The sequence below is a fragment of the Neoarius graeffei genome, chromosome 1, assembly GCF_027579695.1.
Source record: "Neoarius graeffei isolate fNeoGra1 chromosome 1, fNeoGra1.pri, whole genome shotgun sequence".
Classification (NCBI taxonomy): Eukaryota; Metazoa; Chordata; class Actinopteri; order Siluriformes; family Ariidae; genus Neoarius; species Neoarius graeffei.
In genome coordinates this window covers 16,511,520-16,524,226 of record NC_083569.1, presented here as the reverse complement: position 1 = coordinate 16,524,226, position 12,707 = coordinate 16,511,520, and the positions used below count along the sequence as shown (strand labels likewise).

General features: G+C 42.2%; 1 protein-coding gene across 1 annotated transcript in view; it reads right to left on the bottom strand.

The window, feature by feature from the left end:
• c1h14orf119 (chromosome 1 C14orf119 homolog) overlaps positions 1-12,707 on the bottom strand; it is a 62,107-nt gene that overhangs the window by 28,568 nt on the left and 20,832 nt on the right. The window contains exon 3 of the mRNA XM_060930035.1: positions 2,032-2,442. Within this exon, the coding sequence (XP_060786018.1) occupies positions 2,032-2,439 (408 nt within the window). The 5' untranslated portion in view covers positions 2,440-2,442. The remainder of the gene's footprint in view (positions 1-2,031; positions 2,443-12,707) is intronic.

The window sequence follows — 12,707 nt, the reverse complement described above, 5'->3', positions numbered from 1 at the left end:
ACCCTTGTCTTCACACCCAGTTCAACATTATGGGCTATTTTATGATTACAACTGGGTATCACACACATTGCTCCACCTCCTGCTTCCTTCCCAGTCATACAATCCTGGTTACATCCGTTTCAATAGAAAAAGTTCAACTACATGAATACTTATACAGTAATCATCCTTCAGGATAATTTTCTTGTGTGTGTGGGGGAAGGGGTATTTTAAAAGCAAGTTGTCATATCAATAAATATCAATGTTGGCTGCATTCATCAAAATTAAGATGCATAAACAATTTTATAACTGTATTGTAGTCTTTAAATGAAATGAAATCAACACTTGTACTACTAGAAAAGCACTTGGAGAGCACAGACCTCCGCCAAGAATCCTTTAAAAAAAATCCGGGATCCAGAAGGTGATCCGGATCACCGCCAAAATTTAATGGATTGTTACTTGTGCCCAGTCACACCTCTGGAAAAAATTTCAGAGCAATCCGTTCATTACTTTTTCTGTAATGTTGCTAACAGACAAACCAACAAACAAACGCTACCGAAAACATAACTTCCTTGGTGGAGGTAATAATAATAATAACTAGAATGCATTTACGGAGAAAATGCGAAAGTGTGCTTACTCAGGTGCGCCGCCATGGCGACCCGGCAAGAGAGGTGACCGCACGCCCACACGACAAGTTGTGTGTCAACACGTGAAAGTTTGGCCAAGACACAAGGCAGATTCTCATATGGAGATGACAGACTGGCAAGGTTCTTTACAGGGACATCCCAGAGCATCACTAACATGAAAATGTCGATGTAATTCTAAATCCGTAAAGAGATGTGACCCAAAACACGTTTTTGCTCATTGTGGCACCCCCTAGTGGCCAAATAACGCCAAATTTGATGAGGGTACATGAACTGGTGCCAAAAGTCATCTCAACAAATATGGTCTTGATACGTCAAAGCGTTTCTGAGATATGAGCCAAAATACGTTTTTGCTAATTGTGACGCCCCCTAGTGGCCAAATGACACCATATTTGATGAGGGTAGTTTGGATGGTGTCCAAAGTCATGCCACTAAATATGGTCTTGATACGTCAAAGTGTTTCCGTGATATGAAATCACTTCCTGTTTGGTGGCTTCGCCATCGATTTTGATTGGCTGCCACGGGCGAATGCTTCGACGTATGAGAGCCAAACGAATATCATTCATTAGGCATGGACTGGAGATCATATGTGCCAAGTTTCGTGATGATCAGACAAAACATGCGGCCAGGGTCACTCTACCTTCACTTTGGACAAAATTCAAAATCGCAGAAAATCTAATTAGGCGGAGAATGACGTCATAGGACGCGTTGGAATCGTCTAGCTCCAAGGATTCCAAAGGCACCAGACTTATGAATATCGGACATACGGATCAAAAGTTACGTGCATGAACGCATGTAAGACTGTGATCAGTTGGTGGCGCTACAGCGTGACACGTACCAACATGAAACTTGAGGAAATCAATCAGGGTCCACTCCTCTATCAGTGTACCAAGTTTCATGACTTTGCACCTTACGGTTTGGCCTACAGAAGGAAACATCTGTTTTTTGCGTTGCGCGCCCATTCATTTCAATGGGGAAAAAATTAATCCTTTAAAAAAATCCGGGATCCAGAAGGTGATCCGGATCACCACCAAAATTTAATGGATTGTTACTTGTGCCCAGTCACACCTCTGGAAAAAATTTCACAGCAATCCGTTCATTACTTTTTCCGTAATGTTGCTAACAGACAAACAAACAAACCAACGCTACCGAAAACATAACCTCCTTGGCGGAGGTAGCAAACATTTGGAGAAATGTTTGTCACAGATCTTGAAGTCAGCACCAAATTATTGTACATTTAGTTTAATTTAGAATATCTTATATATTTATCAAGATTCATTAGTACCTACCAGAAATATTTTTCATATTTTAAAATGTTTGTGTGATGATTTAAAATGACAACCAAAACTTTAACACTAATAAAGGAGAAATATCAGTGAACAAGACTTGTACTGATGTGATATTCCATTACCTGAAGTTTATTGAGGTGCTCCAATAAGCTGCAAACCTTGCCTGGTACCGCCTTTGAAATCAGGTCTTGAAGAAAATACTCTCTTTGAGAGGGACCCCATCCAAGAAACCAGTTAACCACACAACGCTGTTCCTGTAGTGTCACGTATGACAGAGGCACAGGATAATCACTCTGATTATCGGAACAGTGCTCTCCCACTCTTGCACATACCATCTCTTGTGAAGCAGTAGAGTAGAACGTAATGGAGGATTGAAGAATTTGAGGCCAATCTTGATCCTCAGATAAAGCTACTGGTATCGCTGATCTGGGGTTTGAGTTGAGGCATGCATGATTATTCGTTGTATGATTCGCCATGGAAGGTGACTGTGGTAGGCTCTCTTCTTGCAAAGCATGATGAAACCAGGCCATTTTCTAAGATAAACAAAAGTGCACCATTTAAAAATTGATCCATCAAGTATTCAATGAATTAAATATCATCAGTAGTCTCCAATCACTGATCCCATTCAGACCTGGTATTAACATTTATCACATAATCTGGTCAGTGAGTGCTAAGTAAAATATCTCCACAGGATTAAATGTGTGTCTTGGTAATCTGATCACTCTATGTGCCTTGCACAGGTAGTCCTGAATGCAAGCTATTTGTTGTGTGAATGGCAGTGTGTCTGACAACATCTAAAGGCCACATATGCCGCTTTTCCACTACAAACGCGGCTGAGTCGGGCAGAGCCGTGCAGTGCTGAGTCGAGCTGAGCGGGGCTGTTGGAGTTGCATTTCGACTACAACCGCGCTGAACCGTGCTGGCTGGAAGCGGGTGGACACATTGGGTGGAGTTAGCGAAAGTGGGTGGACGTCACGTGATGTCGTTAAGCAGCGCAAACAGTGACATCAGTGAGCTTTTAAGCGGTAGTCTCACGACCCGAATAGTAAACAATAAACATGGAGTCGTTAGTGTTGCTGGTCTTGGTGCTGTGGCTTGTTGTCACCGACAACGCAGACAGATACTGGCAAGAGCGTATAGATGAGGCGAGGCGCATAAGGCTTCAGAAATTCTCGTAATTTGTAATTCTTCTTCTTCCGGGTTTACGGTGTTTACAGATCCCAGCGTGCTCGCGGGGCGTGTGTGGGCATGTGAGGACACTCCTCCTCACCAATCAGTGCACAGGGGAGTGTCTGCTCACACCCCCAGCCTCACTCGGCTCGCTTTGGCTCGCTTCAGCCTCACTCCAAAACGGTGCGAGTTTTAGGGGCTAAGCAGGGCTGAAGCGAGCTGAGTCGTGCTGGTTTTTGGTAGTCGAAACGCGAGCCGTGTCGGGCTGAAGTGAGCTGAAGTGAGCTGAAAAAGGGTAGTGGAAAAGGGCCAATAGTCACCACTGTGGGTTTCACTTGGAATTGAGCTATTTGAACTGCCCTAGCATCCTGCTGGTTGATCATTTTGGCTCTGGCTTACTGTTTTGCATACATTATATTAATGAAATCTGTATCCAAGATGTGCACCACCAAATGTGAAATCTCTCGTACACACCTTTCACCATTCTCAACATGAGTGCAACTTGCGCAACTTGGTTGGATCAACCAAGGTGGTATGGGGTTAAAATGCCACCTTAAGAAAAAGCCTTACCACCCCAGCTTTTGGTATTCAAAATTATAATATAACTAAGTATACTAAAGTTGATGCTGACATTATGTAAAAGTTTATTTAAGTAAAACTCTCACAAGTCTGGACTAGTTTGGAAATTAATGCATCATGCAACCCAAGAATTGAAAATTGTTGGAAAATCCGACAAGTTGATGTGATTTTTATGTAAAAAGTTTCAGAGACAATGGGAATTAAGTAAAGTAATGGTTTATTGTGAAGAACTAGATTAATGATGCAATGAATTACTGTTTTTATATAATTCTTGGTATGTTTGAGGTTTCTATACTTGCTAACTAGCATCTGTCTACCACTAGCTAGCAACTAATCTAAGTTTATGGAAGCTATAGGCTAAATCATCTCGCTAGGTAGTGCAGCAATCCACATTTGTGAGACATGATAAATGTAGCTAAAATATTCTATGAATATAATCCCCATACAGGGTTTCCCATACATGGACCATTGTGTGGCGCAGCGCCACACAATGGATTCCTATCGCCACACAATCAGACTCCCGATTTTGAAAAATAATAATAATAATTCCGTTGCATATCATTCCGTTCATTCATAGTGCTCTTTCTTCTCGTTCACGCGCGCGCACACCCACACAGAGAGAGAGAGAGAGAGAGAGAGAGAGAGAGAGAGAGACGTGTACACAGGCCTGCCGTTGCGCATATACCCGGACTGCAAGTAGGCCTGTTAGGCTAATTAAAAATAATGCAGCCTTCCCGATTCGCCTTCCGACCTCTTATTTTAAAAAGGTAGCCTATGTCGTGCTCGTGATGAGCTTTATCATAGCCTTCTTGGCTTACATGAAACGGACATCCCGAGTCAGGCTATAAACCAATTTTGATGCATACAGTAGCAGCTTGACGCGAGGAACCGGTCTTATTGCATTATCCCGTTTATCCCACTTCAGCATTCATGCAAGTTATTAATAATGGCTTGACATTCACAATAAATAAGGATTTCCCACTAGCCTAAATAAAATGTTATACTCGCAGGGGGGGATGCCTAGTTGATGCTATCTGAAGCATAAAATCTGAATATTTTAAGAAACATCTTTATTAGCTTTATTGGCGAAGTAGATAAACCATCACTGATACGCACACACACTGGCAGCTGATTCGCCCACTCCTCCTCTCCACGCATACTGCTCGAGGGCTATCATCAAGAGGAAAACCCAATGCTGCGTGATATTTAGCACAGAGAAGACGGTCAACGATATCTGGAGTCTACCAAAGGTTAGTATGATGTACTGTGCTCAAACACGCCTACCCAGTATGTAACTCAGAAAAGGTAGCCTTATGCTCGCTTTATGAACTGCTAGCCTTATAACGTTATCAATATTGAACATCCAGCTGTCAGCCTATAATGTTGGAAACGCAGCAAACAATGTGATAAAGATAAAATGCGGTAGTTGAGATAGGCTACTGTAGAATACCCATAGGCTAATAATAACTTCGTATTTATTTGACTATTATAATTTCATTGACACTCAATGTTTGCTGCTTTAACCCAGATGAGTATTGAACCTCCAGCTTGTTTTTTGCAATTTATTCCTTGAGTGTCAACTAAAGAATGATTGAAAGATTGCCACCAAAAAGGCAAAAAACTAAGGTAAAAACTAAACTTTAACTTCAATTTTGGTGAGTAATTTTCATAAATTTAAAAGACAGGTTTTCCACCAACATCAAGCCCAGCAAACTAATGGCCTGCCCTGTAATGTAAAGTTGGGTTGAGGAATGAAACCAGGCAGGGTTCTGGTAAAAATTGTTTTAGCAGTCTTCTCTTAAAGAACTTAAAAGAATTTAGATTGAATTGAATAATCTCAAAATGCTTCTTGTAGCTTTAAAATAGTCCCAGCAAGTGAGTCTGAAGAAAAATACTGTGTGTTTGAACACCGCCCGCTGTAAACACTTTGCATACACCCCAATGACCGACTCCACCGACCGCCATGACACCACCACGCACGGTTCCCTCATTAACACAGTGGAGCACCACAAATTGCTACCTGGTCTGTGGGAAACACTGCCATAACAGATACTGATTAATTTTCACTTAGTGAAACAAGTGGCAAGTATGTTTATCAAGCTAGCTCAGATAGAAGCACCTTTCGCATACTAAATCTGTTACTGTATATGGTAAACACTGGCTCAATAACAAATTTTCATTCCCACTCAGTCTTCCCTAACGGAAAAGTAATGGATGTTGTGTATTGCCACCTGACTGCATTTAACGTATTGTTAGAGCAGAACCTGTGAGACAGGTAAAACATGCGAGACTAGATGACATAATTAACAAGGTGGCAAGTCCATATTGTTGTGAAAAGCCCAAGCTGAGACATTAGCTAGTTAGCAACACCACAGCACCAGGTACAGTACCAGTCAAAAGTTTGGACACGTACTAATTCATAGGTTTTTCTGTATTTTGACCATTTTCTACATTACTGAAGACATCAAAACTATGAAGTAACATATGGAATTATGTGGTAAACAAAAAAAAGTGCTTTTAAAAAAAGGTTTCATATTTTAGATTCTTCAAAGTAGCCAGCGTTTACCTTGATGATGCTTTGTACACTACTGGCATTATCTAATAGTGGTTCCACTATGGAGCACTTGCATGTGACTTCATAGCCGATCCAGATTGTGACAGACGCCATCTTGTCGGTCAAACGCCATATTTCCGCCTTCTACTTCTGGTTCTACTTCTGCTTTTACGTCTACCTTTTCTTCTGGAAAACCCTACTATATACAATTCTACTACAACGGCTGCGACTACAAGCTCTCCCTACCTGTGCACGTTTTTTGTTTGTATTTTTGCGTGTTGTTCGTCTGTACCGGACTTCAATATCCACTACAACCGTATGGACTTACTGGACATTGGTTTCCAGCAGAAAATGACGGTTTGTAGCGATTTCCATCGCATGCACAACATTCCGGATGAGATAGCGAGACCAGCGGGGTCTCCGTGGATTGTTATCGGAAGCAAAGCAAAGGAGGCGGCGCTGGGAGTGGAAGCAAAAGCGAGGCTGCAGAGCCGGTGTTCTGTAAAGTTATCCTACCTCTTGGATTTGTCCTACCAAGCCTACTGCGCATGCGCGAAATCCAGGAGGGTACACCGGCCTGTTGACTAAGCTCAGAAAACAGCCACTCAAATCTCCACTGCTAAGCCTCTACCTCTCCAACGCCAGATCCATGGTAAACAACACGGACAATTTGGAATTACAGCTGGAATTACCTTATTCTATAATCGGCTGGTCAGTGCTATACTCAATACTTAAATGACTTACCCATCCAATGAGGATTATTTTCTTGTTTACAAGATGCCACATCTGAGTCGCTGACAAATCCTGAATTTCTGTAAAGATAACTGTCCAGAGATTTATAAGTACACAGTGCTTCACCACTGAACAGCGAGGGAAAGTTAATGAGGTAATTATACACGTCTGGGTATTCCACCTCTGGCAGTTCAAAATCCACTGACACGGTCGTGAAAACTCCGTCCGGTAAGCCATAAGGGTCACTAATCTGTAGGGTCGTTTATTTTAGACATATATCTAGTTGTCTGTTCATTAGAAAAATGAGCCGTGTAGTCCGTCGGTTGAAATTGATCCACTGTACACGAGTGCAGCAGTATTCAGCTGTGTTTTTTACTGACAAGATGGTGGCTGTGTACTTTCCGGTCACGTGACTGCAAGATCTCTATTGGAACCACTCAACCAGCAAAGAGAAACCACACTCCAACATTACTTTAAGACAGGAAGTGTCTTAATTTAAAAAAAAAAAAAATTGATTTTTTTCCAGTTGAATTGAAATTAAACAACTGAGGCGTCGAAACTTTTGACTGATCTGCTGAGCAATTTCACCTTCAGTACAAACAGCCAACAGTTTTGTTTTTTAAATTTCAGTGCTGATCCAATTTCCAGCCATATTTGCAGTTTTCTTTGCTTGTTTTTAGGTTGCCGCAGGTTGATTTAAATAGAACTACTCATTCTGATGAGTAGTTCTGTCGCATTATCACTACATCATTTACATCACTTCCAGCAACATCACAGCCAGTCACGTTATTCCGTTGGTTCCAATTCCCACTAGAGCCATGGCAAAAGATTTTCGTAATTGTTAGCAGGTCACTAGAGAAAAGATTAACATTTTGACTTTGCTGTTTTGCTCCCATTCTCATATGAAACCATTATAGCTTAAAGCGGAAAACATACGATTTTCAATGGCAGTGGGAATGGGGTAAGAGCTATAGAAATGGAAAAGGAAAAAAAAAAAAAAAAAAAGGCTACAAGGAAGTAAAGGGGGTAAACAAAATGTGCGAAGAAATGGAAGCCAGAGAGTTAAAAGAAGAGTGCCGAGTCATTCCATGTCAACTCAACCAAGGCTTCCCACCCAAAATATTTTAATTTTGATAACTGTTTACCAATCAAATATACATACAATTGATGATAGCCAAAATATTAAAGCTTTCATGCTTGATTTTCTGAGTTACACTCTATTTATTTGGGGGGGGAAATAATCACTTTTGCTTCTTATGTTGCAACAAGTTTGGGGATTTGAAATTGACAGTTACCAAGTGCCTATGTCTCTTATTTTGGTTTTGTGGAAAGACATGTTGGTAGAGTTCAAGAATCCGACACTAAATATCTTTGTGTCCTATGCACCAATGACAACAGCCCAAAAATTGAGGGGCGGGGACAAATGTTTTTTGTTTGTTTTATGAGTGCACGTTTTGAAAGGGTGGCACGGTGGTGTAGTGGTTAGCACTGTCGCCTCACAGTAAGAAGGTTCTGGGTTCGAGCGCAGTGGCTGACAGGGGCCTTTCTGTGTGGAGTTTGCATGTTCTCCCCGCGTTTGCGTGGATTTCCTCCGGATGCTCTGGTTTCCCCCACAGTCCAAAGACATGCAGGTTAGGCTAACTGATGGCCACCCACCTGCCTGAATGATTACAGGCTGATAGCACTCACTCCAATCATCTCCAAGTGCTTTGAGAGAGTGGTACTAGCCCATATTCAGAACAGCATACTGGAAACCCTGGACCCCCTGCAGTATGCCTACAGGCCCAACAGGTTCACCTCAGATGCCATCGCTGCTGCCCTCCATTATGCCCTCTCCCACTTGGAAAACAAAGACTCTTACATCAGGATGCTCTTTGTTGCTACAGCTCTGCCTTCAACACAGCCATCCCCCACAAACTCATACATAAACTGTCCACACTTGGTTTGCACCCCACCCTTTGTGACTGGCTCATCGACTTCCTGATTGGCAGGACTGGTAATAGGATCCAGCATCATCAAACATTGGCACCCCACAGGGATGCATCCTCAGCCCCATCCTCTACACTCTGTTCACCCATGACTGTTTCGCCTCCCACAAGGACATCATCCCGAAGTTCACAGACGACACTGCAGTGATAGGACGCATCACTGGCAGTGACGAAACGGCCTACAGGAGGGAGGTGGCCAGTCTGGTGTCATGGTGTGAGGACAACAACCTCACCCTCAACACAGACAAGACGAAGATGATAGTGGACATGAAGAAGGAGAGGGGACCTCATTGGCCACTGTTCATCCGGGAGCTTGAGGTGAAGAGGGTGAGCAGCTTCAAAGACCTGGGTGTTCACATCAGTGAGAACCTCACATGGACATTTAACACCACACAGCTGGTTAGGAAGGCTCAACAGCAGCTGTACTTTCTGAGGAGGCTGAGGAAGTTTGGTATGTCACCCAAGATCCTCAGCAACTTCTACAGTTGCATGATTGAGAGCATCACTGTGTGGTACGGCAGCACTACAGCAAACGCAGAGGGTGGTGAAGACTGCCAAGAGGATCACCAAAACTCCACTGCCCTCTCTGCAGAGCATCTACCACCGCAGAGTCCACAGGAGAGCTGCCTTCATCCTCAAAGTCCCACCCGCCCCCAGCACGGACTGTTCACACTCCTACCCTCAGGCCGGAGGTACAGAAGTCTGAAATGTAAGACTGTCAGACTAAAGAACTCTTTCTTTCCCACCACCATCAGATTCCTGAACAGCTGACAGGAGTCTATAACCATGGATTACCTCCCTGTAAACTGTCCTTGACTGTTTACATCTGGTTACATTGTTTGCACATTCACACATTACTGCCCTTCTACTGCTACGTCTGATCATTGACTTATTTTTGTATTACACTACCTATTTTGCACTACATTAACCTTTATTTTGTACTACACTGGGTGTTTTTGTTGCTTTTATTTTTGCACTATATTGCCTTACTTTGTATTACTACTTCCGCCTATTTATTTATTTATTTATAATTGGCATTCATGGTGGACAGCAAACTAAGAATTTCATTGTGCAAATGGACGTCCTTACTGTGCATATGACAAGAAACACTTTGAACTTAAATTGACTGTAGGTGTGAATGGTTGTTCGTCGTCTGTGGCGACGATGGCAAGGAAAAACTCCCTCAGATGACATGAGGAAGAAACCTCGAGAGGAACCAGACTCAAAAGGCAACCCATCCTCATTTGGGCAACAACAGACAACATAATTATAACATTAACAGTTTTAACATGAAGTCAGTTTCGTTGATGTCATAAACTCTTCATTGATGGAAACTTGAGTGCAAAAATGTTCATGGCAACTGCAGTCCTAAAGTTAGCAAGTCAACTATAGTCCTCAGCCATAAAAGCATTACTGTAAGTGTCCAGAGCGTCCTCCAAGTGTGACTTTCAACTGTACATATGGGGCCATCCTCCACAGGAGCGATGCGATGAGACTCCAACCAGACACAGGGCACCAGGATGGATCAGGCAGGTCCGAGGGGCAGAAGAGGTCAGCATCTCGATCCCAGGGCCGACATGTAACTCAGAGGGACAGATTTGGGGGGGGGAACACAGGTTGTTAGGTATGCCCAATGACACCTGAATAAGTAGGAACAATATACATATTGCACCGAGTACAAGCAGGGACTCCGGCAACTAACTATGACAGCATAACTAAAAGGGGAGAGCCAGAAGGTAACACAGGCATGAGGGAGCCCTGGGACATAAAGCAGCCAGCCACTACACCGTCAACAAACTTGAGTGAGCAAGCGAGTGGGGGACTGACAGCATCCATACATCCCAGTTTACCAAAACACTATGTCTGAGGACCCTCCAGATCTACTCCTTTACCTCATAAACACCATTAACAAAAGGCTTGACTAAACAGATATGTTTTCAGCCTAGACTTAAATGCTGAGACTGTGTCCGATTCCCGAACATTACTTGGAAGGCTGTCCCATAACTGTGGAGCTTTGTAAGAAAAGGCTCTGCCCCCTGATGTAGCCTTCACTATACGAGGTACCAGCAGATAGCCTGCACCTTTTGATCTAAGTAGGCGTGGCGGGTCATAGAGGAGCAGAAGTTCACTCAGGTACTGTGGTGCAAGACCATTCAGTGCTTTAAAGATCAATAGTAGTATTTTATAATCAATACGAAATTTGATTGGGAGCCAATGCAGTGTGGATAAGACGGAGGGTGATGTGGTCATATTTTCTAGTTCTAGTAAGGACTCTTGCTGCTGCATTTTGAACTAACTGGAGCTTATTTATGCACTTCTTGGAATATCCAGACAGTAAGGCATTACAATAATCCAACCTGGAGGTAACGAAAGCATGAACTAGTTTTTCCGCATCATGTAGTGACATTAAATTTCAATATTTCTGAGATGAAAGAAAGCTATCTGGGTAATGTTATCAATGTGAGTTACGAATGAAAGACTGGGGTCAATAATCATTCCGAGGTCTTTAACTGCTACACGTGAAAAAACAAAGGCCATCCAGAGTTACTGTGTAATCAGAAAACTTACTTCTAGCTGCATGTGGTCCTAGTACAAGTACTTCAGTCTTGTCAGAGTTAAGTAGAAGGAAGTTAATAAGCATCCAGTGTCTAATGTCCTTCACACATTACTCAATTCTATTAAGTTGGTGTCTCTCATCAGGTTTTGCAAAACATACAACTGTGTGTCATCAGCATAACAGTGGAAACTAATACAATGTTTACAAATAATATCACCCAGAGGTAACATATATAAAGAGAAAAGCAATGGACCCAAGACAGAACCTTGTGGAACACCAAACTTTGCCTCAGTATATCTAGAAAAATCACCATTTACATCAACATACTGATAGTGATCAGTTAAATAAGACTTAAGCCATTCCCTTAATTCCCACAACATTTTCTAGTCTATCCAGAAGAATGGAATGATCAGTGGTATCAAATGCTGCACTAAGGTCAAGCAACACAAGCAGCAAGACACAGCCCTGATCAGATGCCAACAGTAGGTCGTTTACTACTTTAACCAGAGCTGTCTATGTGCTATGATGAGGTCTAATTCCTGACTGATACATTTCATGGATGTTATTCCTATGTAAATATAAGCATAACTTGTATCCTGCCTCTCACCCATAGTCGGCTGGGATAGGCTCCAGCTTGCCTGTGACCCTGCACATTTTAGGCGTGAACTTATCTTGGTCTCCAGGTATTTACAACTTACTATTAACCACAAAGATTGTGGTTCCAGAATTAAGTGCCAGATTTTTTTTAGCGTACCAACATGTTTTTCCACAAAATAAAAATAAGGGAAACTTAGCATCATTTTCAAATACCCAACCATGCTCCAAAATGAGAAGCAAAATTGATAAATGGGGGCCCCCTCCTTCAATAAAAATGGGTGAAACTCAGTAAATCAAGATGTAAAAGCTTTCATATTTTGGCTTTCATCACTTGTGTGTATATTTGACTGGTTAAATATATATGAAAAATTTTTGGTGAGAAAGTTTTCTAAATTTGGTTGACTTGATATGGGATGACCCAGTTCAGACACTGAAAGGAAGGAGCTTGACAGCTTATGTCACCAGTCCAGCTTCCAATGTGTGCTCAGTCTTTGTGCTTATTCATTATTATTTTAAGTAATAAGGTATATCAGATGATGTCAAAGACATAATTATTTAAAGGATATGACCCTTCTAAATTCAAGTTGAACCCCATGAAACCAGTTAACAGCAATTAACAGG